Genomic DNA, 27451 nt, shown 5'->3' with positions numbered 1-27451 from the left:
GAGTGTGTTAGGAATCATAGCAACAGTATTATAGAGATAAAGATCACAGCAGCGGTATTTCATACAGCATTGCGAGTTAGCGAGCGAAGAACCTGCAGGGGCACTTACACATCCATAAATCCCCAAATCCTGGAAGAGCTCTGAAGTATTTCAAATTTTTATCTCCTTTCAACCTAAACAAAAAAAGAAAAGAAAAGAGTGTTACCCTGAATGAAGGAAAACAGGGCAACATACAAACTGAGACTATTTATGGAATGGTACTAGCGCCTCTCTGGGCTGACTAGCATACTAACATAAACTTGCTAGCCTGAAGTTCTGAAGCCAAGGAGCCAAGGACAACATCCCACACAGACTCTCCCTCTCTCTTTCTCTCAAACACACTCACACACAATTACAGAGTCTGAAACCATTCACCGTGAGGATGAGACACTGGAACCAAACCAAACTCAATTAAGCAAAAGATAAATCTGTCAAACAAACCAATGAAATGCTACGATTCTAATGTAATTGTTCTGTTATTGCTGCTTTATACTGTATGTGTGTATATTATAATATATAAAGATATACATGTGTATATAATGTAATACATGTTGAGGCATTTGTTTCAATTATACTGAAACTCACTCTTGCTAGTTCTTATAGAGCACGAATGCTCTGTGAGTCTAAACTAGTACACAGCTACACTGTAACGAGAAAAGTTGTAGTAAATTTTTTTACAGCTTGACTTCTTATACGTGAAGTATCTCAAAGGGTTTCACTTTTAGTCAAACAGTAGAGACTATACTGTAAATATTATCTAGATAATTTAACTAGCAACAACTTCCAGCAGTAAGGAGTTAGCATTGCGCTGATAAATGAAAGATTCCATGTCTTCTTTTTCTCCTTCTTCATTTTACACTGACATTACACAAAGTACTTCCTCTTCCTGTCTAAATAAGTATAGTAAATATATATATATATATTTTTTTAAATATAATTGTATAAGGTGTAAACACCACAGGTACCACAAGTAAGGATTAATGGCTAATCTTAGATGCACCTGTTAGATAAAGGTCATAGCATTTAACTTACTTAAAATATTTTTTAAATATTGTTCAATGTCCAAGCAAGAATACTAAATACATGAGCTTAAATTTTTTTTTTTTTTTAAGAAAATAGTAAAACAGACAGCAGGTGAATAGAGTCCGTCAGTTTCAACTCGGACCGTGTGTTAAATCTCTAACATGGTGTAATGTCTCCCCCTTGCGGTGGCAACGATCAAGTGCAAACAAAATGGCTTTATGATGAAATATGTGTCACACTGAATTAGTTGTTTGCAAACTGTACGATTGTTCCTGAGTTTTTCCAACAGCCAGTTATTCATTCTCATTTATAAAGTATTAAGAAGAAAGTTTTCATTTATTTCTGTAAATTTGGCTCGTTTTGTAGACTTGAATTATGAATTAATGCAATATTGCGTGGTATTGTGATACTTCAGCTTGTATAGTATCGGAAGATATGTTTATAGTATCATGACAACGCTATATTTGTGAGACACTATTTTGCATCAACAACCACCATCACCAAAAAAGTGTAGCTACAAAAAAATGTGAAATTTTCATAAAAATTAAAATCCAGGTACAATATAGTGAAAGAGTCAACTTTATTATTTATTTTCACTCTCCTAGAAAATTATTTTTAAACTTTACGCTCGTTAAATTTTTATATAGACCTTTAAAGTACTCCTTACAAATCTTGAAGATCTTTCATTTTCTCATCAGTGGTTAAGACATTGGGCTACTGATTGGAAGATCATGAGTTCAAACTCCAGCACCAGCAAGCTGCCACTGTTGGGCCCTTGAGAAAGGCCCTTAACCCTCATATTTAATGAAATATAAGTCGTTCTGGATAAGGGCGTCCGCCAAATGCCATAAAATGTCAATGTAAATGTAAATATCAAATTTAGCCTCCAGGCATTTCAGTTTAGTGTCCTTCACCAGTGTTGAAAAATCTACCAAGAATCGTGACAATTTGTCATCTGCGCTGACCTTTTCATGCTACACAATGTATGTAGTTAGCGCTATAGCTACCTGTGTGCGTTTTAAGCTGGATAAGTCGCTCAACTGCAGTGTGGAACTTGAGGATGAGCGCCCCTGGCCCTACCTCAGAAAAATATTTCAATATGCTGGAGTAACCAAAGACTGGTATAATACGCCTCATATCTATTTATCTCCCTAGAAGACATGACCTCCATTTAATTTACTAATGCCTGGAGAGACTAACATAGATTTGAGTAGCTAACGCAAATCTGCTATAGGCAGCAAGACAAATTCTATCTAACAGTAAGTAAATATTGCAAACTTACAGAAACTTTAAAGAAACTTTGTTTTAAAGTGAAGATCATTTTGAACAGTTTTAAGTAATAAACGTTATTTGTTGTGGGGTTTTTTGTGTGTTGTTTTTTTACACATAAACTTGTAATTAACTTCATTTAACATCAGTTGAAAACGTTTACATGTAAAAGTAGGTTTCAATTAAGTACTTTTTTTGCTACAATGAGTTGAATTTTTGACACATTATCTCTATTTTCACTTCAAACACTGAACAAACTGCGTTGCTTTGCTCCATCTTAACCAGACCTCCATTATGAAGTCGTGTTCGGTGGGGGTGTAGTTTCTCAATCTGACCACAAGGTGGTGACATTTCACAGCTAATCTCTGACCCGGTCGCGCATTTTGAAAATAACTCCGAGGCGGAGCTTTTAATTGTCAACAGCCTGCTTCCTGCTATAACTGTCACTGTTTCCTCCTGGCCTCCTTACTCTCTTCCTCCGTTATTTTTATTTCAAGGTCCAGAGCAGCATTGTGCGTGTTTGGGGTGTGTTATTTTCGGTAGTGTGTGCTTTAATCTGCCAGCTCGATGCCTTCGTTATCAGAAAGCCAACAGGGCGGTGAGTAAGTCTGAAATATAGTGCAGTCATGTCCTGCGCGTGCGTTTTTATTTTTAGGAAATAAATATCGGTTTGCATCGTTTTTTTGTTGTTGTTGTTTCTGGTATTATATGAGATATTGTTGTTTCTGGTATTATATGAGATATTGAATCTCAAGGGCAGTATTTGATAAAGTCCTGAGTTTGTATTGAGCGCGGATGAGTGAGTTTATAGCTTTGCACATCTGCAGCATTTGCCTTGTTTTGGTTCTAAATACTGTACAACGTCATCAAGGTCAATGTAACTTTGATGAATTAGCAAGTAATAAGAAGTTATGTGGATAATGATTAGTTTTAGATATTAGTTCGTCTTCTTATTGTTCTAAAAAATAATTAATTATTAAACACTGTTTTTGTATAGCGTGAGTGAGTGAGTGCGCGCGCATGAAGATGGAGGTTCATTCCAGCAGCAGTTTCCATTGCCCTTTCTTTCTATCTTTCACTCTCCCACACACGCGCACGCACGCAATTCAATGAGCTGTAGTGTGTTGGCATCCCTGCTGGGGGAAAAAAACCCAATAGAAACCATCACAGACATTCTAATGGTTTCCACTACAAATGACATTACAAACCATCAGCTAACCATTAATACTATTACCATTACTGGTCCTTATTGGTATCTACTAGACGTAACATGCCACCAAGAGAAGTCAACAAATGACCAGTTTCTATTAAAACCAATCCGATTCCCATTAAAACCAGACAGAAAGTCTATAAAACATACTATTGAGTGAGAACAGGAACAAGCTTGTCTTAAAGATATTCCATAATATTAAATGGATTCCTTTTTTTTTTTAATGTATCATTGTTTAATTTAAAAAAAAAAAAAAAAGTAATCATAATCGTTGGCAGATTGCGCTGGTTTAAAAGGAATAAAACACTTTGGTTTGTGCTGTTATTGGTAAATAATCAACCTCATCTCACACTGTTTTATTTCTTACTCATAAAATGATGTAATTACATTTTTAAAAACACAAATACCATTACAAACCATCAGCAGTTAACCGTTAAAATAATTACCAAAAGGACGTCGGTCCTTAATGGTATGCACTAGACATAACATGCCACCAATAGAAGGTGACAAATTACCAGTAGAGACCCAAATGGGACCATTACAGTTTCCATGGGACCAATACAATTCCCATTAAAACCATTACAAATTCTCTTGTGTGTTTTTTCTTTTTCTTTTTTTTTTTAGGATGGAGACCTTAGCTTCTCAGGGCTTAAACGGAACCACAGCTAGCTGTTTTTAAACTCGGTAACTAATAATTACGCCAAATCTTTGGTGTCCCCCCCCAAACACAGTTCTAGCTGCTGTTTTACTGCCACTTTTGTTAGTTGCCTGAAAACCAAGATATGTGTGTGTATTAAAAAGTGTGAGGTTTGAATAAACCCAGCTGATTATTACATTTATTGAAGAGAAACACAGCTAGTGGACAAAAATGGTGGTTGTTTGTTTTTTTTTTTTGTTTTTTTTTTAAAGTATTCCTTTTGGCTTTTAAATGCTTTAAGTGAAGGGAAGTCATGTGAATTGCCACGACTGGATCAGTTTAGCTGCAGCGTGACTTGTCTTTAACATCTTAGCCTTCTCTCACTCACACACATACAGAGAGAGAGAACACATTCCAGTAGTGTGCTGGATAACGCTAATTAGCCCATTAGCATGTAGGTCGAGTATTATTCCTGCTTTAGCCTATTAGCAGGATCAGAAATTGAATGAGGATTAAGTCCTTTTAACCAATTTTTCTTATTTGGTCGGCGTTAATGCTGTGTATTTCTTCAGACCAGGCTACAAAACATCTAAAAGACATCCAGATATTACAGAAACAATGTTTAACTGAACCTCAACGCTCCCTTGAAAGTGTTGAAAAAGGACAGTTATGGAAAACAAAATGGCTGACAAGACATCAAACATGCTTACTCATACTGCGTATTCAGTATGTTATAGGGATGTCACGAGAACCAATACTTCGGTATCAAGTCAGTACCAACATTCTTAAAACCTGACGGTACTTGTTTTTCTGCATTAGCATCAGTACCGTTGGTAATGAAGATACCGTGGTTATAATTCCTCCGGAACTGATGGGGGTAGCAAATACGCGCAAGTGTTAGAAGTGGTAAAGAAGAAGAAGAAGAACGCCTACAAGTGCACGGGAAAAACTACTGAAGATGGAAACAAGTTTAGCTCCGCCCTGACTCGTTGAGGGGCAAAGAGAGGAAAGCCCGTTGAGAGGAAAGCTAGAATTGGTTGCCGGTGTGTAACCGATGCTATCGTTCATTTCAAACAAATCGAGGAAACACCTGGAATTTGGTGAAGCACCTGAAAGACTATATTATATTTGATTGAGGCAGCTGGCACAGTGGTCATGAAACCAGCTAACGTTATGCTCCATGTAGTGTTAGTGATAGCCAGTTATTTGTTAACAACGCTAACGCACTGCAGTGTTAAACTTCCTCCTAATGGGCCACCATGCATCGCCATTCAGCCCGAGTCCTGTCAGCTAAATGTAGCCTAATGTCACTAATAATTATTCACATGTTCATGCTTTTAATAAATCGTTTTGGCCTGCCACGATCAGTGAATTTAAACTAATGCCTGCATTCAGAGTATAAGGGGTGTGTGTGTGTGTGTGTTTGTGTGTGAGAGAGCGCATGCGTTTAGGAGTGCACATTAGCACTTGTTATTAGCACTTAGCTAATAGGGCATGTTATTAGCACTGTTTTATTAGTCATTGTCAGATAGTGTTCGATAACTAAAATATTCCTATCTCTCTCTCTTGTTGCCAGTATTTTTCAAGAGGACGATGTCCGGATGTCCTCCAGGAGTTGAAAAATTTTTTAAAAATAAATCCTTTTTTTTTTTTTTTTTTTTTTTTTTTTAAAACCACACCTTGGTATCGAGTATCGTGTACTTTTGGTGGTATCGGTACCGACTACTAGATTTTTCTATCGTGACATCCCTAGTATGGGTATAATGATAGGAAACAGTATATTCATGACATTTTGTCAAAATAGTTCAATTTTATTTTTTTATTTTTTTATTTCATGCTATCGGCTAATCTTTTGCTAGCAAAATGCAGCACAGAGTTCTGATTAGCCAGAGGTAGCAGGATTAGGATTTCCCTCTAGGATTATGCTTTAGAGAGCCTTAAAGATTTTTGAAGGTAATTTAATCTTATTGTTCTTTTATAATTATTTAAGTTATTTATCAAATTGTTTGATCAGTGTTAGCAAGAAAATCCCCTTCAGTTGTTTGGTGAGGCTCAGCGTTGTCCCTGACAACAAAACATTGCAGTGGTGGTGGTGTGTGATGCTATATTTTATCACTCTGTTTCCGTTCTGTGTGTGTGGTTAACTGCTTTGAAAATATGTAGTGGTTAAAGATTAACATACTTGGCATGTAGTAGACTTCAGCTAATGTGTACAGTGAAATAAATATTTGACATTTTTACCTTCAGTGAATGCAATAAGTTGGAGTCGCATAGTAACTGTGGTGGAAATTAATGTTAACACCAGATCTTACATATTTACATTACATATGATAAAAGTATGCAAGTAGACTAATGGAACTTTGAACAAATGGGGTTTGTTTTGGTCCCATTTCACAGAATCCTGAAAAGTGACGTCTTGGCAAGTAAAAATATCTTGAATCCAGGCGGATGCATCTAGTATTTTCTATCATAAGGTTATAATAAACCAAATACTAAGGTTGTTAAAACAATTTCTTGACATATTTACTCATCAAACTTGAAATAGTCTTGTTTTGTTGGCAGGTAATTCTGCTAAGTTGAAACATTCTGTCTAGAAACAAAAGCAGTTATCTGTCAATGTAATAATAAATGAGAAGTTAAAGCTTGAATATGGTAAACGTGTGTAGAAATAGTTTAACAATTTGGTTTATTGTAACTATGATGATAAGAATGGGATATTTTTCTTTGCTAAGATGTCATTTTCGCGGGGTGTATAAGAAGAAATGGTTATGTAAAAAAAAAAAAAAAAACTTAATCCGTTAAAACTTTTTTTTTTAATGATGGCAAAATCATTGTAACCATACAGCCTGCTATACTAAAGTAATCACAGTTCAATGGACATCCAGTGATTTTTATTTTTTATTTTTATTTTTTTAATTATTTATTTATTTTAATTGACTTATTTACTTCCAAGCTACACTCAAGGGTATATCACAGAGCTTACGCAGATTAATGGATGTATTTTTCCTACTGTACATGCACGAGTTTCACATTGAGTGTTAAAATTGACCTCCGCAGTGTTACAGTTCATGAGATGTAAGCAGCACATCTGCGTACCATAATTTTAATTGCCATATGAAAAATATAAGGTGATTTCATTGATTTGTGCCTTGTTAGATGTTAGTTGCACAATTGTGGGGCAGTGTGCGCCCTGCCCCATTTACACCCATAGAGTTATTATTGCACTTAGTGGGCACAAATATGAACTGAAATAAGCGGTAATAGAGGCCTATTGAGGCAGGGATCACAATGCCCATTGCTCAGCGAGGTGCAGCAGACAGGACAGTTAACGACAGGGGTTACCAGTTTATGCCAACTTGGGCTTGTTTAAAAATACTCCACTGCAGTGAACTAGTTCGCTATGCAAACAGAGAGGCAGTAGAAGAAAAATGTCCATTTGTTTAGTGTGACCATGAGTGGAGTTATTTGAAAACAAAAGGTGGTCTTGTTACTTTTAAGCACAATTTAGGTCAAACATTTCTTATTTTGTGAGCTGATATTTGCGAAGTTAAATATCGCTAGTTTGGTAGTATAGTTTTTGGCCTTGAGTCACGGTGACTTAGCTTACATGATTAAGAATGAACCGTTCTTCCCTGTCTCTCGTCCTGTAGAGTCAAGGCGTAGTGCGCGGTTGGTGTCGAGCAGACCCTACCCGCTCGACGATGACACGGCGAGCACCAGCTCTACCGGATCTGTAGGACAAATCTCTTATAGAGAGAGTCCCGTGAGGTACGCGTATGTCATAAGAGTGCATGTGCTGTATATCATCTCGGGAAGCAACGCGTGCCTCTCTGTACACATCTGTTAATTTTTCCAGGGTCTTCAAGAGGAAAATGGGAACCCGCAAAGGGGGTGGAGCTTCTCTCAGCCCCAGCAACGGCAGCAATGTGAGCAAATCCCAGAATCCGAGCACGAGCGAGTTCCTCACAGGTCAGTTCTGGTTTCTAATTATCAGACGGACAAGCACCTTTTACACTTTGTTCTCTGGAATAAATATATAAATCAGTGTTTATTATTATTATTATTATTATTATTATTATTATTATTATTATTATTATTGTTGTTGTTGTCTTGTGTCACCAGCGAGGAAGAGTTCTGCTTTCCGGGCCCCGAGCAGCACAGTGTCCCCTTTGACCGCTTCAGCCTCGAGCACTTCGACTCAGATGGATCCATCAGGTTTCTCCTCAGGATATTCCTCCTCAGAGGAAGGATATGGCCGGAGCGGCAACACGCACAACACGATCACTGGTGAGCGTGTGGAGTTGGGGGGGGGGAGTACCTTACACATGCAAGAATTAATGAATTATTTAATTAATGAATTACAGTCCCCTCCAAAAGTACCGGAACGGCGAGGTGGATTCTGTTCCAGTACTTTCGGAGGGGACTGTATATAGTGTATGTATAATGACGGGGATGTCACACTAGTAGTCTGATTCATGTTTATAGATGCGTACGAAACGAGTGCAGTGCGTTTCTTGGGTTGCTCTCTCAGCTCAACCGCAGCATCTTCCTGTTTCCTGTCTGGCTGTCAGTTCACTTCCTCCTCGCTCACTCGTGCAGTTCAGGGTTGAGGATGATGTAAACTTATGACAGGCAGTGGGTCTCGGTAACACTAAAAACGCTTTATTTCTGAAATTTCCGTACCATCAGTGAATCATAGCTGTATGTCTAATATAGCGTTATTTATTTATTTATTTATTTATTTATTAATTCATTCATTCATTCATTCATTTATTTAACTCCCTAGCTACTTTTATTTATATATGTATTATCTAATATCTGGACAAAAACTTCCAGAGGACCACATCCACAACGTTGTCCTCATTAGTGTTTGACTTTATTTTAGGAATTGGTTAAATGATTAAGTAAGTAATCAAATAAAATCTATTACCCCTCCACACCCCCCAGGCCCTGCTCACACTCCATCAGAAGGAACGACAGGACACGGAGACGCACTGACTGCCCCAGGTGTGAGATTCATATATATCATATTCGTGCTCCTCCAAAATACCAGCCTGTTTATAACTCGCGCCTACTTTGTTTGTTCAGCCCATGCCTTTGCAGTGGTGTATTTCTGGCTAGGCGTGGCATGGTACAGTATAACATCTGGGATGTCTCTGCTTGATGTTTCTCTGCTCAGCAGGTAAGCTCTGTGCGAGTGTGTGAGTATTTGAGTGTGTGTGCTCTACATTACCACGCTCTTATATCTCCTCAGGTGCACTGCCGGTGTGAGGAAGACCCTTCTCCTCCTCCTCCTCCTCGTCCTGCTGCTTTTCGGTGAGTGCGTACACACCTTCTCGAAGTGCTTTGTAAAGAGCTGCTCCCAGGTGTTACAAAATAAATGTAAAAATGCAGTAAGAAAATTTATAATGACGTGTCGTATTTTGAATACTCGCGCACACACAGCTTATCTGTTGAGCAGAGAAATATCAAGCAGAGACATTCCAGTTGTTATCTGCTGGTGTGTTGGTGTTGACAGCAGGTGTGTGTCGTTGCAGGTGTGTGGTACTGTTACCCCTGGGTTACTGCCCTGTTTCCCCGTTCAGCTCGAGCGCCTCCGGTTCAGCCCCGCCCCAAAACACACACGCAGGTTCAGCCTCGTGTGGATGTAAGTGATGTCACTTCCTTCAACAGTTAATGCATCTGAATGAATGAGTGAATACCTATGAGTTCTCTCTCTCTCAGGAGCGTGATGCCTATGCGAGTTTTGCAGCTCTAAAAGACGAACTCTACGCCGATCTCCGTGACCGAGAGACCAAATGGCTCGAGGAGAGAGACAGAGATTTAGAAGATGTGCTGGTGAGAAAGTGAACAGAGCGATCCAGATGTTTAAGTCGCAAGAATCGCGTGTTATACTCGTCACAATGTAAAAACACAGCATCACAACTCAGACTTTCTCTCTCTACCTTAACTTAGAAAGAGATCAAGTTACTGAAACAAGATGGAGAAAAGCAGAAGCACACATACGAGGTGAGAAAATACACACACACACACGCACATGTTCACTCAGTCCCAGCATTACATGCAATGTTATTCTCTATTCTGTATATTCGTGTGTGTGTGTGTAGATGTTGCAAATGGATGTGCAAGACCTGAAAATTCGAACAAGGAAGTAAGTGTGTATTACAGACATCCTACTCATCAGTGTTCTGCTAAACCACATTAAGTTTTTATTTTTATTTTTTAAAAATGTGTGTACTTTTGATTTGTCTCCACCTAGTGTCGACTCTGAGCATCGCAGCCTGATTAAACAGGAAAATGCGGGAATGCAGAATCAGATTTCCGATCTGAGACTGGACGTGTCCAGACTTCACTCGGCCTCTGAACGCTTGAGTCGCAGAATGGACGCCCAGGAATCTCAGAACAGGAAGGTACCACACCCTTGCGCACACTCATTTCTATTCACATTAACAGTGTGTATACCACCCAGCTGTAGAACCGTTGATTTTGATTGGTTGGAAGGTAGTGACTGAGAGCTGCTTCAAATCACAGGTTTATATGAATGTTATAATGCCTTGGATAACTAAAAATTGAGAACGATATCTTCTTCCCATCCTCTAGTTAAAGACGGAGCTCTCTGATTGGCTTCTGCAGCAGCTGTCTGATTCGGCTAACTCCGAGCGCGATGCAGTGATGCGTCCTGAGCTGCAGAGGGCGCTGGAGGACCTGGAAAAGAAAATACTGGACAGATTGGGACAGGAGAGAGAGGATAAGGAGAGGGTAGACGTGTGGAGGACGGTGGGAGAGACGCTGCAGGAGGAAGGAGTGGGAGCAGTCAGCGTAACGGTGTGTGTGTGTGTGTGTGTGTGTGTGTGTGTGTGTGTGTGTGTGTGTGTGTGTGTGTGTGTATATATTTACAGTGCCCCCCACTAATATTTGCACACTTGGTAAATATGAGAAAAGAAACCTGTGAACAGTTGTCTTTTGTTTAACCTTTTGATCTTTTGTTAAAAACATTCACAAAAAGACTCTCATGGATATCAAACAATTAAACACAACACAGGTTTATCCAAAAAAAAAAAATTTAAATATAGCTGTGCAACAATTATTGGCACACCTATGAATTCATATGAAATATATTTGAAGTATATTTCCATTGATATTTAAAAAAAAAAAAATGAGTACACCAGCGTGACTAGAAACAGGAAATTGTTTGTGTGTGTGTGTATATATAATATATATTGGTGCGTATATGTATAAAGTGCTTACATGTACAGTTTCCCACGGTAAATATAGTGTGTGTATATTCGCAGACCCTCTCTGAGCTGTTTTTATCCTCCACATATCCACTGCCCTGTTTACATTGCCACTGCGTGACATGATAAATGTTGTTCTAATTTCTGGTGTCACAGGATGTCGAACGCATCGTGCACAGGGCGCTGAGCCTCCACAGGGCTGATGGGATTGGAATGGCCGACTACGCGCTGGAGTCTTCAGGTAACGTATTAATCCTTATATGGAGGTTAAGTGTTAAACAAGACTTGGTGTTTGTAAACCTGAAACAACAATGGGGAAAAAAAATCCCTCTTACATCTACTTTTCTTTTCTTTCTTTTTTTTTTGTTTCAAGCATCATTTCAGTATAAGAGTATTGGACATTAATGTGCACCTAAGGAACCATATGTTGTGTGTGTAGGTGCCAGTGTAGTAAACACTCGCTGCTCAGAGACGTATCACACCAGATCAGCGTGTATCAGCCTGTTTGGATTTCCTCTGTGGTATCCTTCTGAAAGTCCTCGCACTGTTATACAGGTAACACACACGCGCACACAAACACACACAGTTATATCTCACTATCATCATACTATCATCGTGTGTGTGTGTGTGTGTGTGTGACCACAGCCTGAGCTCTACCCCGGTAAGTGCTGGCCGTTCCGTGGTTCCGAAGGCTTCCTGGTCATCGCTCTGTCTCACCCTGTACAAATCACTCACGTCACCCTGGAGCACCTGCCCCGAGTTCTCTCCCCCACTGGACACATCGACAGCGCCCCGAAAGACTTTGCCGTTTACGTGAGTCCGGACCGACACATTCTGTACAGCCACGCTAGCAAAAAAATAATAATTAACACGCATGAATATACATATAAACCTGTGAATCCTGCTGCGAGAGTTTACGTCTCGTTGCCACGGCGTGCTCCAGTTTGTTCGCTTGTTGATTGAAATTTACAACTCGCACGTTCTTTTAGGGAATGATCAATGAGGAGGACAAGGACGGGAAACTTCTCGGGACTTTCGTTTACGACCAGGACAGAGAACCTGTCCAGACCTTCGAAGTGCAGGTGAGAGAGTGAATTCGGAAAAATAATAATAATACAAAAAAAAAAAAGAGTCCCAAACAGCTACAGTGTTGACGTGTCTGTTTTTAAACCGATCCCACTTAATGAACAATTAGATATATTTTGACTGAACCCGGCTTCAGCTCTAAATACTAAATAGTGGAATATTACGAATAAACGGATTTGCGTGTGAATATTTGGACTTTTGTGGCTTGTGTTTCAGCACTCTTGGACTGAGGTGTTTGGGCTGGTGGAGTTGAGGATCCTCAGTAATTGGGGTCACCCCGAGTACACCTGTGTGTATCGCTTCAGGGTCCACGGCCGGCCCGCGTCCGCCTAAAGAGAGAAACGTAAAGAAGGACAGCGTTTTACCTATCTATGCAACAAAATTTTAGCAATGACCTCAAAGTCACGAACGCTCCTAAACTAACGCTAAACCTTCAAAACATTAGTGTGATGGAGAAATATCAAGCTGTTCATGACCTCAAGATCTTCATGTTCCTCCATCACACGCCGCACACACTGAACAAACAACCACAGGGTTACAGTATGTGTTTAGTAATGGATCGTATGGTAATATATAAAAATATCTAAATATATTCGTAAAAATTAGTTTAAAAAAAAAAAAAAGATATGCAAACAGGGAAAAAAAAAAAAGTATTCCACCATTTGCACTATTTGCTGACTAACTCCTAAGGAATGTACCTCTTATTTATTGATTACTTATTTTTTTTCTACTGGTATGGCCTTTCGAAGGAAAGTAGACCAATGTGTACCAATGAATAAATTCTAAACGACTGATTAGCACCAAGTCATTGTCATTAGCACAATGCTAATCGGAGGCGTTCGTTATCAACAGTAGCTTTTTTTTTTTTTTTTTTTTTAATTCTCTTGCTACAGAGAGGGTAAATCCGACTAGCTGTTGAAGTTTTATAGTTAAAGTTTGTATATATTTGTCTAAAATGTCATACATGTGTGTGTATAAGTACCAATCTTAGAAAATTTTATCAATTGAATTAGCAAAAACGTACAGAACGTGCATGTCCAAAATTAATACAATGTTATGTTTTGAGAATTTATTCTTTAAAACCCATAATTAGCTGTACAGGTAAGGAATAAAACGCTCTGTGCTGTTATTGGAAAATAATCAACTACGGCGTTTTATCCCTCGTCAACTATACAGAATTTTAAAAAATTTATTTAACGAGACGTCATGCTTTTTATCCGTTTTATAGTTACATTCAACATACTGGGACATTGTTTAATTTCGGAATATCACGGATCGAGTTAACCCTCCGTCCAATGTAAATTTAATTTCAAATGCTAAGACGTATCCGAATTTGTTCACTACATACTGCACTATGTGGCATGCGGCCATTTTGTAGTGTCCCAGTTCTCACTGGACGAATTATGTTCCCTGGATAGTGGATACACTATGTAATTTTTACCCATAATGCATTGTAAATCTTGAGTACAGCCAGTGTACGCCGCTTCTGTACAATGCATATAGTTGTACGATACTATAGCTCGAAATCTTTATTTGTGATGACATTTCATGTTACAAATTTCAACCGATACGCAGCTTCAGGCTCGTCTAATGATTTCCACTAAGTAAATTAATTGCTTTTAGCTCAATTTTTTACATAATATCTCCATAATAGCAGGTCACTGGTCTGTCATTCTGTCAGTAATGACATTGCCAATAATTTCAGAATTTAGGTGATAAGTTGCCATTTCTGTGTAGAATTTATCAGCGTATATACAGTGTCTAGTTTACTGTATATATTCTGTGTTCTATATTACACAGATTCTGAGATACATTTGTGTGTGTGGTGAGTGACAATTACGTTACGTTTTTACTTTTCCGTTTACTTTTTAAGCTACTGGTTTTATTTCAACGTTCTTCTTGTCAAAGATATGCTGAGCTTATTAATTGGGTACCTTTTAACCAGGCTGTTTATCTGTTTTTATGGATTTCCATTTCATTAATAATAAATACACACACACGCGTGCATCTAAAAAAAAAAAAAAAAAAAAAAAAAAAAAAGTGAATATCATGGAAAAGTTTTTTTTTTTTTGGTGTGTGTGTGTAATTTCATTTAAAAAGTGGAACTTCTATAAATTCTAGATTCATTACAGATAAAGTGAAATATTTCAAGCCTTTTTTTTTTTTTTTTGCTTTAATCTCGGTGATTACAGCTCACGGAAATCAAAATCCAGTATCTCAAAATATTAGAATAAAGAATTTTATAATACAAAAATGTCGACCTTCTGAAGATTGTTAATTTATGTACTGATACTCGGTCAGGGTTTTAACCCTTTCACATGAATTACTGCATCGGTGCGGCGTGGCATGCAGGCGATCAGCCTGTGGCACTGCTGAGGTGTTCTGGAAGTCCAGGTTGCTTTGATAGCGGTCTTCAGCTCGTCTGTATCGTCGGGTCTGGTGTCTCTCGTAGATTCTCTATGGGGTTCGGGTCAGGCGAGTCGGCTGGACGATCGAGCACGGTAACACCACGGTCAGTAAAGCAGTTACTAGAAGTTTTGGCACTGTCGGCAGGTGCAGAGTCCTGCTGGAAAAGGAAATCAGCATCTCCATAAAGCTCGTCAGGAGATAGAAGCATGAAGTATCTAAAATCTCCTGGTAGACGCTGCATCGACTCTCGACTTGAGAAAACAGTGGACCAACAGATGACCTGGCAACCCAAATCATCACTGACTGTGGGAACTTCACGCTGGACTTCAAGCAGCTTGGATTCTGTTCCTCTCCACTCGTCCTCCAGACTCCGGGACCTTGACTTCAAAGTGAAATGCAAAATTTATTTTCATCTGAAAAGATGACTTTGGACCACTGAGCAACTGTGTTTTTAGTCAAAAGGTGTTTTGAGTTAATTAGCTGATTAGTCTTCTCAGGTCGACATTGCTGTATTATAAATTCTTTTTTTCTAATATTTGAGATACTGGGAAAAAATCTAACTTTTCCATGATATTCTAATTTTTTTTAAGACGCACCTGTGCATCTATATAATCTTAGACATGAGGTAAAAATGAAAACATTTCATTGTTGAGTATGAGAATTTCTTTACATTTTTGCGTTCTTGCTCAAAGTGTTAACGTTCTGACATTTTATTGTTCTTTTTATTTTAAGAGGCAGAATTTTCTATATATGATGTTCACTTTCATTTTTGTAATTTGCGATAGTCATAAATCTGAAACTTGAATATTTAAAACCTTTTCTTAATGCTCATGAAGACAAATCATATAGTAATTCTTAGCCCACCAAACAGTATTTAGCTTTCACGGTTTCATACAGGTACCATTATTAGAAAAATTAATATTTCTATATCGTTTTATTTATAATCAGCATTCAGTTTTTGTTTTTTTTTTTTCCAAATGGATATTTATTTGATTTAAACAGCTAATAGTCAATTTAGAAGTAGTGTCTTGCAGCATAAAGGTTATGCATAAAACCTGAGCACATTTCTTTTACCTCATAGCTGTTGTGTTATTCTTGATTGTATACTGTTTGAAGTTAATTTACGCTGAATCGATTGGTTTGAGATTTGATTCATGATGTTCTGTAAGTGGGTGTGGCTAAAAGAAGTGCACTATGTTGTATTGTGTCATAACGAATTTCATTCACTCAGTCATTCTAGACTCTCCTGCTGGGTCAGGGAAACTTTTCAATATTCATTTTCTAATCATTTATACCCAAAGTGCTCTTTATTTCACAATGAAATAGAAAGGGCGTAGAAATGGATTTCTGTATGTTTTGCGTTTAACAGACTAGATTTTTCTTCCGATTTCTCAATTCTACAAGTCATTTCATTAAGCAACATGACAGATTGTTAAATGACTGTGTAGTTAAGTTATATCAAGATCCAATTTTACTTTTTATCTCAACAAGCTGTTCACCCTGGCTTCTAAACATATAGTTCACACCACAAACCCAAGCTTCATGCTTGACAACATTCCATTTTCAGGCCAAGAATAATTCTGTGTAACTTTTTGTTTGTTTGTTTTTTTTTAAATCAGGCACCATCATTTGAGATATAGATATGGATGGAGGGAGTGAGGGAGGGGGGGAGTGAGTGAGAGAGAATACATAATACATGTCAGTATAATTTATATTATATGTATATTATACAAAGTGTATAATTTCCGTTCTTGGATGTGTTCCAAAGGAGCATTTTCTTCCTAAGAATATCGATTTCTACAGTATTTCTGACTAATAATCCAGACACCAACTAGACTTTTTTCTTTCTGTTTTAAAAAGAAATCACATACAAGACTCGCATGCAAGTGCTTGAAAGCATAATTCCCTCACATGTTTTTTTTTGTTTGTTTTGTTTGTTTATTCTTCAATGAATTTGATATGTACATTGCAATGAAATTGGGGTATTTTAAAAAGCAACTGGATTTTTATGTTTATTATTTGATTTCCATGCGTTCGATAGTAATTCGGCTTCAAGTGTCTCGTTGTGTTTTTAAACAAATAAATAAATAAATAAATAAGCAAGCCGAACTGATTGGCAGATTTTCAGCAGTGTGGAATAAACATGTTCAAACAGTAATGTCTTCCTTTTGTGTACTGATATAACTTGTAATTAGAGGCAGTTAAGTAGCCTCAGATTCCTGTTCCTGGCTGACCTGTTGAGATGCTTTTCTGCTCAGCACGGTTGTAAAGAGTGCTTATTTTCCTCAGAACGCTCAGGTTTTTGTTGTTTTTTGCACCATGCTGTGGAGATGTACAGTTTCTAAGATCCTCAAACCAGCAACAACCATGCCACGGTTCTATTTACACTCGTTTCTTTCCATTTTCTCAACGCTATACATTGTCCCGGTCCAAGTCAACGGATCTGTAGCTCTCTTCCTGATCAGCTGCTTCTATGACCCACAGATCGAATGATTCTCTATGTCTGGCCAGAACAGGAATCGGGATGAGCTTGAAAAGAGCAAGGGCTTTGTTCTTAAAGATTGGCGTTCTTAAGGTGAACAACACGAAGATCTGGATGCCCTTTAGAAGAGAGTAAAAAAAACACATGCATCAGATTCATTATTATTGAACGAGTTTAAAAGATATTTTTTAATAGAACGTTCAGAGCCGATTTATCTTTCTGCAAAGATGCGAGTCGTGCATCAAACAAACGCTGAACGTGTATGAGGAAGCGTTAGAGTTGAGGCTGTGCAACCTTAGATGATGGATTCCCAAAAATATTGCAAGAAACTTGTCACTTCAGACACCCCAATTTACCGAAAATATTGCGAAAATTTTATTGGAAAGTTTTTCCATGTTAAGCGATCTAAAACCAATCCATAAATTAAAACAAAGTAAAGGTGCCCTATATAAGGAGGAAGAGTTAGTGCGTGGCTACGGTAGCCGACGCCCTGCGATGGACGAGCTGCGCTACTGGAATCTTTACACACTTAGAAGGCTTTTTCACCATTGTCATTTTTTTTAATATTATCCCGTTGTCTTTTATGGAGATTTGTAGGCATGGCTAAATGTCAACATTTTTCAACTTTTGTACTCTTGGCAGGAATTTTTAGTTCAGCCTGGCCTACAAAAACATTATCATGTAACTTCAAGAAAAGATTGATTAAAATAAGGCCTTATAATCTTATTTTTAATCTCTTATTTAGGTATTAAAATGAAAGAAATTAATGTTGTGAGCACAAGCGCATACCTGCGTAGTGTTAAAGAGACAGAAGGCGAAGCTGAGGATGGTGTGCGTGATGGGTGTTGTTTCCAGGAGCATGAAGTAGCCGATGACCCAGGACAGGCCGAGCACCACGGCCATGGAGGTGCAGCTGAGCATTTTATTCCGTAGAGGAGTGACCTGTGAACTATGGGGGGGGGGGAGCAACCGTTATCTTGAAGCTGACTTTTTACCTGCAGATGAAAACTGGTCAACATTTCTGAACGTTAGGCTGAGTGTGATTATATTTGTTGCGATTGTTTCATAATGTCGCTCATACGCACACACCTGTTGAGGTCAGGGTTGATCTTGCAGGTGGCGTATGAGAAGTAAAAGAATACTGTGATGTTAAAGAGGAGCATTACAGCGACAGGGAGCAGGAAACTCCACAGCATGGGTTTCGTCCCATCAAATCTGTTATTCTGATCCAGGACAGCCAGCCAACAGCTACACACACACACACACACACACACACACACACACACACACACACACACACACACACACACACACACACACACACACACACACACACACACACACGTATGAACACCAGCATCTACTTTTTTCTCTCTCTGGAAGTTATTAAAACTTTCTGGCTCGCAGAAAACTTCACCAAGCAACAATTAGATTAAATCAATTTATTATTCAACTTCATTTATTATGACCAGACAAGTCCCGGTTAATGATCTGTTACTATAGAAACACTGTAGGTTGTCGTACTCACAGCGCCTCCTGTCTGTAGTTTAAGGGGTTTTCGATCCGGTACGTGATCCCTAAAGAGATTCCGACCACCACCGCAGGAAGACCTGGAGATGGAGATGGAGAATTTAAAACACTACCACGTAAAAGTCGAAAGACAGCCTTATGCGATGAGCTTCACACTTCTTAACTTTCCAGCAACATGAGCGCATGCACTGTAACAATGAGGGATTGTTGTCTCTTACCCCAACCCACTACCATGGATAAGACACTGAAGTATTGTGGCGGCCCCGAGATGGTATTTTTGATCAGGAGGAAGATGTGCACGGAGTACAGCATGCTCCAGGTGAACGCTGCTAACAGGAAGTAGTGGAGGAGAACGGTCACCACTGTACACGTCCCAAAGTCTGGATCTTGATGGAAATCAACCGGAGGAATGATGTTCTCTGTCGAAATAGCAGCACCGGAGCTGAGGTACGAGTTATTAATGCCGAAGATGAAGAGGAGGTAGACGATGGTCATACACACACAGATGCTGACCATCAGGACGGTAGGACTGGATCTTCTTGACTTTCTGCGCAGAGGAGTGTTGGGGATCATCAGTAAGCAGTTAAAGGCAAGGTTTATAGGCCAAACGTATGTGAGTGAATACATTTATAGAAACTTTTCTGACTTCACTGCCTTGAATATGCTTGCAACTTGTAAAGGGCCAGCAATGCTTTCAGCACTGGCTCACTCAACTTACAAGCTAGCTGGAAACGCTTTAGCAGTGGTCACCAACCCTCTTCCTGCAGAAGAGATCTCCCTTCCTGCAGGTTTCATCTCCAGACAAAATCGAACCCACCTGTTTCAGTCGATCAAGAACTTCCACCTGGTCAGGTGGGCACCATAATGGTTGGATCTAAAGTCTTATGGAAGGTAGATCTCCAGGAACAGCGTTGGTGAACACTGCTTTAAGAAACTGACATACACAATCGCTTTGTTATCGTTCTTTACCTCATTGACATGGTCCACCAGATTTAAAAAAACAAACAATGTAAATTAAATTTTTTTTTTTTTAAATTAACAAAAAAAGCCTACATGCCTTCCATCTCCACTCACCTGGTCAGGATCTGGAACATCATCGTGATGGTCAAACACACGACAGACAGAGAACATCCGATTAGGTCGATAATGCCTAAAGCCTCGGCTATTTCAGGGTTTGAGCGGAAACTCTGCAAAGACCCACGAGTTTTACATAAACAAACATTATGAACACATGATAATGTTTTATTAACCATATTCTATGAATTCTACGATTCACGTATCATAGAATACACCAATCAGCAAGAACATTAAAACCATCGGCCTATTATTGTGTAGGTGCCGCCAAAGCAGCTCTGACCCGCCGAGGCGTGGACTCCACAGGACCCCTGAAGGTGCGCTGTGGTACAGTATTTGGCACTAAGAGTCCTGTAAGTTGTGAGGTGAGGTCTCCATGGTTCGGACTTGTTTGTCCAGCTCATCCAGTGGCTTAGCGGTTAAGGCGCTGGATTACTGATCAGGGTTCAAGAACCACTGCCAAGCTGCTACTGTTGGGCCCTTGAACAAGGCCCTTAACCCTTTCTGCTCCAGGGGCACTGTATCATGGCTGACCCAGCGCTCTGACCTCGACTTAAATATACTGATGTATATATGACTAATAAAGCCTCATTATCATTATCCCATGACCCTGTCGCCGGTTCACCAATTGTCCTTCCTTGGCCCACTTTTACTATCCACTGCATATCGAGAACGGCCCACAAGACCTGTCGTTTTGTAGATGCTCCGACTCGGTCGTCTAGCCATCGCAATTTGGCCCTTGTCAAAGTTACTCAGGTCCTTACGCTCGCCCATTTTTCCTGTTTCCAACACGTCAACTTCGAGAACTGATTGTTCATATATTAGGTGGCATAATAAGTGCCAATGTAACAATATAATCCATATCGTTCAGTTCACCTGTCAATGGTTTTAATGTAATGGCTGTTCGGTGTACACTTCAGTGTCTAACCGTTATATTGCTAATTATACATTAGCATTCCAATCTCACCATTAACATGGCAAAGTTGGCAAACTGTGCTTTGCCTTCACATTTGCACCACGGATGAGCTGAACTCCAGATTTTCTTGCAGCTCTTTGTATCCCAGTCTTGCTTGTTATCTTCCCAAATCACACACGCGAAATCGTAGAAACTCACAGAAGACACTTTCTGCAAAACACACGTCCACATCTAAGCCCTGTCCCGTCTATTGACTTGATTTCGAATTCTGAATACCTGGTCTCGTACCTGGGCCTTCATAGTGAAGTTAACAAAGTCAAGGACATTTTCCCCCTTCAGGGATGCAGTGATCACTTTTCTGTTGATGTTCAGTGACGGTTGGTAGACCTTGGATCTGAAGAACTGATCGTTATTGTACAGCACGAAGCCAATATCGGTGCCTTCTTGTTTCGTGTTTGTAGCTAGGACAGCAGAAAGAGGGACAGGAGAGAGAACAGTGAAGAAAAATTCAACCGCACTGTAGCCTCATGAGTACATAAAGTTATAAGAAACTAAGAACCGCTCTTGTACTTCTCAGCAAGGTACTAAAATTGAATTGTTCTCTATTCTTTGCATGTCTTCACTGAGGAATTGCATAAACCGGCTGAGTTGGGTGTAACAAACGCTGTAATAGACCGTACCTTCTTTAAGGTTGACGTCCATCTCGACATCGATGGGAAACTGGTCACTAGGAGAAACTGAGGCGTTGTTTATCTTTATCCTGTTGGCTGACAAGGTGTCGGACGAATCTCCCGAAGGTACATTTCCTTGGTTTCCATTATTTAAAGCTGTACAAAGTAAGTGTATATATATATATATATATATATATATATATATATATATATATATATATATATAAAAAAATATACTTATATATATATATATATATATATATATATATGCAATATTTGTTGTTGTTGTTGTTTTTTGTATAGTGTGTTGGTTTTACATTCCTCTACAAGTGGTCTCCAGGAAGACCTTCAGTTCTGTTTTTCGACACTCATTTTTATTATTTTTTTAAAATGCAGTTTAAGTTCAAATCTGATCCAATTCCCCCAAACGTAAGTGAATAAGTAAATGTTTATTTCAGGAACACTTAGCCTCCTGCTCCTACACCTTCTGACCCATCACAGTGAGTCACACACTGCTCTTTCATTATGCCTGGTAAATATTAAGGTACATGTATGTACATATTAACAACTAATGTTTTAAAAATAATAATAATAACATGGCAGAAAAATGGTTTCGATCAATAGGTGACTTTACTCAAGCATTAATCTGCACTTCATGTTGTGTAACCCAATAGAGAGTTGAGCGCTTTTACCGAAACATATGTGAAAAGAGAGCGTGTGTATGTGAGAGAGAGAGGAGACATACAAACCTGAAAAAACAGTCATTTGGATTTTTAAACTTTGGGTCACTTTGATCGACTGTATGGCGATGTTCGGCTGTACGAGCGGTGATCCTTTATCCCACTTCAGGGAAAATTCCTGCAATGTTTTCGTGAGTCTGTGAAGATAATGAATACACACACACACACACACACACACACACACACACACAAAAGGTTTAACAATGCGTTGACCTCGTTGTCCTACAGCTCAGGTTACAAGCTTACACTTTCTGAGAACGTTATGATGTGTATTTATGACGCTTTCTTAGATTCTGGTCCTGCGAGCTTCCCTTTGTTTAACCACTCCGTGTTGTGCTTTACTTTGTTTTGTTTTTGGGTTTTTTTTCCGTAATCCATTTATATTTACAATTTATATTGTGTAACGTCCACAACACAAATTCGTTCTTCTTGGCGCTGTAAACAGAGAATCGTTCTCTCGCTAGCTTGTCTTTTTTTAGTTTTTCTCTCTCATGAACAAAAACGTAGCTTTTCACATAACAGGGAAACCGCAAAGCGTAAAAACAAACAAAAAAACTCCTGCCGGAACATTTACGACTTTATGTCTGACTGTTGCAAAACGTTCAGTAAATGTCTTCCTCGATGTTCAGAAAGCGTCGCAATATCAACGTTTACATGCTTACGTTCAAGTGTAATTGCCATAGGATGTTGTGAGATATTCTGTCATAACATAACAGCCAGTCAAGTCAGCTAACAAGGTCAAGCTAACGTTTTAACACTACGTAGCATCAGTAAAGACTTCCAGTAGATGTTCAGTTCAGTAAAGAATGAATGAATTCAGTACTTGGTGATGGAATCCGTAGTGATGTGGTCGAACTGCTTCGTGCTAGCAGTAAGAATCTGGCTGACTGTGGTGACCGCTGCAACGAAGACATTCTGACAGAATAAAAAAAAAAAAAAAAATTATAACACTATAGCTATTATCATTTGGAACATACCAAATTAGGAAGTTGAATTTCCTGATGCTCATGGGAAGAAAATAAGTTCTTTCACTGTTTTTTTCATGGATTCACCCAGACATATTTAAAGTACTCGATTTTTAAACATCGTTCTTAAACATCGTGTTGTGCGACAATGAGGTGAAATGAACTGAAACGCACCTGATTATTTTCCTCGCTGTTACTTTTTGAGAGCAGTCTGTTGACTATGTTTGCAGCAGCATTAATGTCTTGCACAGTTAGCTTGTCTGGTTTGGATGTGAGGATTTGGGTCCTGGAGGCCAGCTCCATGGCTTTAGGAGGATCATCTGAAAGCTAAAAATAAATAAATAAATAAATAAATACATACATAAATACAACAACGCTTTCAGCGTTACAATGAAGCACTGAAAGAAATCGAGTGTTAATGTGCGAGCACATAATAAAAGCTGTAATTTACTCACATTGTTATTGATGGTAATAAGGGTCTGTTCACAGTCCAGCCGTTGAGGTGTACTAAAATTGAAAGTGTTATTCAGACACAAAGCTGTGGCCATCGGAAATCCGGCTACGTGGTCCAAACACAGAGGGACAAAAAAACATGTAAATCTGAAATGTATCAACTTCAGTTTTATAAAACTGAAATGTATCAACTTCAGTTTTTCATTAAAGTTGTTGATGTTGATGATGATAATAATTATAGCTGCAATCAACAGTTAAGGGGCAAGCACTTCTGGCCTTCGTCTAAAAGAGGAAGACCCGAAGCCGGACCTTCAGCACTTGTTCCCAAGGAGATATACTACGGTAAATTCGGTGCCAATATATCAAAGATATAGCCTCACTTTCTGTTTGCCGACTTAGATATTCAAAATCAGACCAATATATTTTGTCCAGCGTGGTCCGACAACGCAGCGGTTCAAATTTCACAAAGATTAGACCAAAAAAAAGCTTTTGTGAAAACTCAAAATGGCCGACTTCCAGTTCAGCAAAATCACGATTCACGAGATTTTATGTTGAGCCGCCCGATATTGCTGAGCGGTTATACGAATTTGTGAATTGTTGTGGCGCCCCCTAGAGATGATCGAGGCAAAACATATTTGAATCACTTACATAAATCCAAAGATTTCCATCGTGATAAGGTAAAGAAAAAGCTTTATAACTGAAATAAAAGCAAAACTTCTATCTGATACCCAAACCTTTTTTTTTTTGTTAAAAGAGACAACATGCATTTTGAAATGTTAAACAGTTAATAAATATAGAACACTTTAATTATATAAAAACTCTACATTTAATAAATAACCTGGGTTGTTTGTTTTTTTTTATGTTAATTGCTTGACCGCTGAAATACTTTACCGTTCAGGGTTCCTTGACTGCATTGCTCGATTGAGTAACCTGCTTGTCCAATAAGCGTCTTTGGAAACGTGAAGCCAGAAACACGTGATTTAGGACAGAGGCTTGCTGTAAGTAAAGACAAACTGTAACATACAGCACGACACAAAGGTCTTCATTTCTCAAAAACAAAATAATATAAATATAAAATGAATTATTATTATTATTATTATTATTATTATTATTATTATTATTATTCACTAGTACAAGTAAAACATTCTCTCTTTTTTTTGGAATCGGAAAAAAATCAGGAAAACACAACACACATATAAAGTCAGTTATGTATCAGCTGTAATTGAAAGATTTTAGCTTCACAAAGGAATTTCTTGACGACGCATTAAAACAGTTCTGGGTCGAGGTCGAGACTTTTTGTACCATTTGTAATGCAATTAGAATAAGTATAAAAAGGAATACAACACAACAGGGCATGCTGTTCTACTGTAGGAAAAGATTCAAACGACACGTATCACGTGAGTGTTTTATTCCCCTTATACCACAACAACTTGGAAACCGTTACAGTTGTTTGTTTGTTTTATTGTTAATTAAAGAACAACACATTGTACTTCGCATCGGTGTGCAAGTTAAATTTAACGCAACGCCTGCGAAACAAGTTAGTTCCTAGAGAACCGTTTCCGTTCTAGCGACTACAAACGAGAACGAGAAGACTTGCGGGAAACGTACGGTTACCTCTAAGTGTTACAAAGCAGCGCAGAGACCGGAGACTCCTTCCATAAATAAATTTCCAGAGAGTATGCGTTTTCCTTTGTGAAACAATAACACGATTATTATTAGACGTACTAGAATCGAGAATTCGACAGCGCCTTTGGTCAAAATTTTATGACATTTTCTTTTTTTAACATTAACAAAACTACGTAGAAAAAGGAAAGCCTTCGATGAACAGAACTGTATCGGGTTTTCTTCCGGCTTAGAAATCATTCCGGTTTTCATTAGGAAATTTCCTTTCGCATGCTTGAATGGAACAGTTATTGCAGTTCATACTAAAAGCAGCGAACGCTTTATGGTTCACTCCAATTAAAGCTCTCCTGAATTTGCGTGTTTTTTTTTTGGGGGGGGGGGGGGGGGGGGGGGACTTGAGACTTCAAAAAGTTGTAACTAAACTTTTAACTTTAAACTTTCAAATGTAAAAATTTTGAAATGGGGCGTACATAACTGACAGAAGTTTCCAGTGAAATCATCGGGGCAGAGGCAGAACCCGTTCGTTTCACGACCACCGTTCTGACACTGCAGGAATGTCGCTGTGGTGTTCGTCAACGTAGTGCTCATCGACCTGGTGGTCGTCGGCGTGGTGTTCGTCGACATGGTGGTCGTCGACGTGGTGTCCGTCGACATGGTGGTCATCGACCTGGTGGTCGTCGGCGTGGTGTTCGTCGACATGGTGGTCATCGACCTGGTGGTCGTCGACATGGTGGTATACGTCGACATGGTGGTGTATGTCGACGTGGTGTTCGTCGACGTGGTGTTCGTCGACGTGGTGTTCGTCAACGCGGTGTTGTTCCCACTTAGTGCCATTACTGCATTTACAGAACACAAGAATGAGCGTCACTTTTGGTTCAGTCAGTGCACTTCCACGTTCCTTTGGCCTATAACCATATATAACTACTACTGTTTCTCAATGGAACTTAAAAAGAATAAAAATACTGGACAGGACAGGCCCCGCCCAAGCAACACTAGTGGCTTGTTACCGGCTAGCGTGTACTTCAGGTAGATCTGTAGCAAATCTCTCCTGAACACATACAGTTCAAGTTGTTAAGGTGTGGGTGAGGGGCGGGGTCAACAAACTTCAATGAAATTCCAATACCGTTGAATTCAGGTAGCCTTATTTTTTGCTTTCCGTTCGGTTTACCAAGCCTCAAACAGCACCAAGCCCTTCATCAAAGCCAGACAAAACACTAACTGCTAAACCAACTTTGCACATTCCTGCTTCAGAAAGCAGAGCTAATGTTTCAAAGGGTTCATCATTCAAATGATGCGTTTTGACAAAATGGAAAAAGCCCAGCTCTAAGGTAAACACATGAGTCACAACTTTGCATATGGACACTGTTCTTGGAACATTGTCGTTTACATGCAGTACAAACCACACACACTGTGGAGGCTGACAATATCAGCTTTGTTCTGAATGGTTGTTTGAAATGTCCACTTGACCCCTGTAGTATACGAAGGGTTAGGGTTAGAAATACAGACGCTTTAAAAGAAAAGGAAACGCAGTCGTGACTGTATACACTCTCCATATTTGGGCTTCCTGTGTACTGGAAAATTTTCAAACACTGCTCGTGTGAAAGCTCGACCCAGATCTTGATCTGAAGTTAAAGTGCAGTTTATTTTCGAAATCGAATATATTTTAATTGTATTTGTTACACTGTAGCTTCCATAAAGAACAGAGCGATCTAAACAAATGGACGGTTTTTCTCTGAGGCCAGTGGTAGGAACCATATAAAAACCATGATTTGATATGATGCGTTGCATAAGTATTCGCCCCCATTGGACTATTCCACTTTTTTTTCTTGTTAAAACCTGGAATGAAAATGGACTTCATTGGGATTATATGTCGTGAAACGTCAGGAAATAATACTGTTTATTATTAAATAGGGAAAATACTTTTCAAAGTACCTCTAAGCCTAAATTGTGACCGATGGTGCCAAACGTGTGGCCGATATAAATAAAAAATAAAGACTTACCTGAAGCGAGAATTAACAAGAAGCGGTCCATCACGCTAGACGGTTGTAAGTGGAATGCAGTACTGAGCCCTAGTCAGACGTCCTACGCC

The 27451-nt window shown here is 38.9% G+C and overlaps 2 protein-coding genes across 2 annotated transcripts; one reads left to right on the top strand and one right to left on the bottom strand.

Annotated features, from left to right (window-relative positions):
* The first annotated feature begins 2747 nt into the window (after window positions 1-2747).
* sun2 (Sad1 and UNC84 domain containing 2) lies at window positions 2748-17066 on the top strand. Its single transcript, XM_017458922.3, has 18 exons — window positions 2748-2929; window positions 7829-7946; window positions 8035-8147; window positions 8301-8465; window positions 9126-9185; window positions 9267-9360; window positions 9433-9494; window positions 9716-9825; window positions 9903-10016; window positions 10134-10187; window positions 10286-10329; window positions 10438-10588; window positions 10779-11003; window positions 11570-11654; window positions 11853-11968; window positions 12059-12226; window positions 12403-12495; window positions 12716-17066. The coding sequence occupies exons 1-18, from the start codon at window positions 2899-2901 to the stop codon at window positions 12830-12832; spliced, it is 1920 nt and encodes a 639-aa protein (XP_017314411.1). The 5' UTR covers window positions 2748-2898; the 3' UTR covers window positions 12833-17066.
* Window positions 16986-27451, bottom strand: adgrg7.1 (adhesion G protein-coupled receptor G7, tandem duplicate 1). Its single transcript, XM_017458868.3, has 16 exons — window positions 27363-27451; window positions 25833-26198; window positions 24631-24735; window positions 23742-23845; window positions 23461-23613; window positions 23145-23236; window positions 22331-22458; window positions 21591-21737; window positions 21199-21371; window positions 20962-21120; window positions 19995-20107; window positions 19139-19467; window positions 18919-19000; window positions 18480-18638; window positions 18180-18339; window positions 16986-17509 (listed from the first exon to the last, which is right to left on the bottom strand). The coding sequence occupies exons 1-16, from the start codon at window positions 27391-27393 to the stop codon at window positions 17321-17323; spliced, it is 2490 nt and encodes an 829-aa protein (XP_017314357.1). The 5' UTR covers window positions 27394-27451; the 3' UTR covers window positions 16986-17320.

Source organism: Ictalurus punctatus, chromosome 27 (assembly GCF_001660625.3).
Source record: "Ictalurus punctatus breed USDA103 chromosome 27, Coco_2.0, whole genome shotgun sequence".
Taxonomy (NCBI): Eukaryota; Metazoa; Chordata; class Actinopteri; order Siluriformes; family Ictaluridae; genus Ictalurus; species Ictalurus punctatus.
This window is presented reverse-complemented; position numbering and strand designations above follow the sequence as displayed.

Coding starts and splice junctions, on each gene's coding strand:
- sun2 (XM_017458922.3), top strand. CDS start 2,899: ATGCCTTCGTTATCAGAAAGCCAACAGGGCG. Junction 9,186..9,266: donor AGACGCACTGACTGCCCCAG/GTGTGAGATTCA, acceptor TTGTTTGTTCAG/CCCATGCCTTTGCAGTGGTG. Junction 10,188..10,285: donor AGCAGAAGCACACATACGAG/GTGAGAAAATAC, acceptor GTGTGTGTGTAG/ATGTTGCAAATGGATGTGCA.
- adgrg7.1 (XM_017458868.3), bottom strand. CDS start 27,393: ATGGACCGCTTCTTGTTAATTCTCGCTTCAG. Junction 23,614..23,741: donor TTATTACCATCAATAACAAT/GTGAGTAAATTA, acceptor ATTTATTTTTAG/CTTTCAGATGATCCTCCTAA. Junction 22,459..23,144: donor ACTACGGATTCCATCACCAA/GTACTGAATTCA, acceptor TTATCTTCACAG/ACTCACGAAAACATTGCAGG.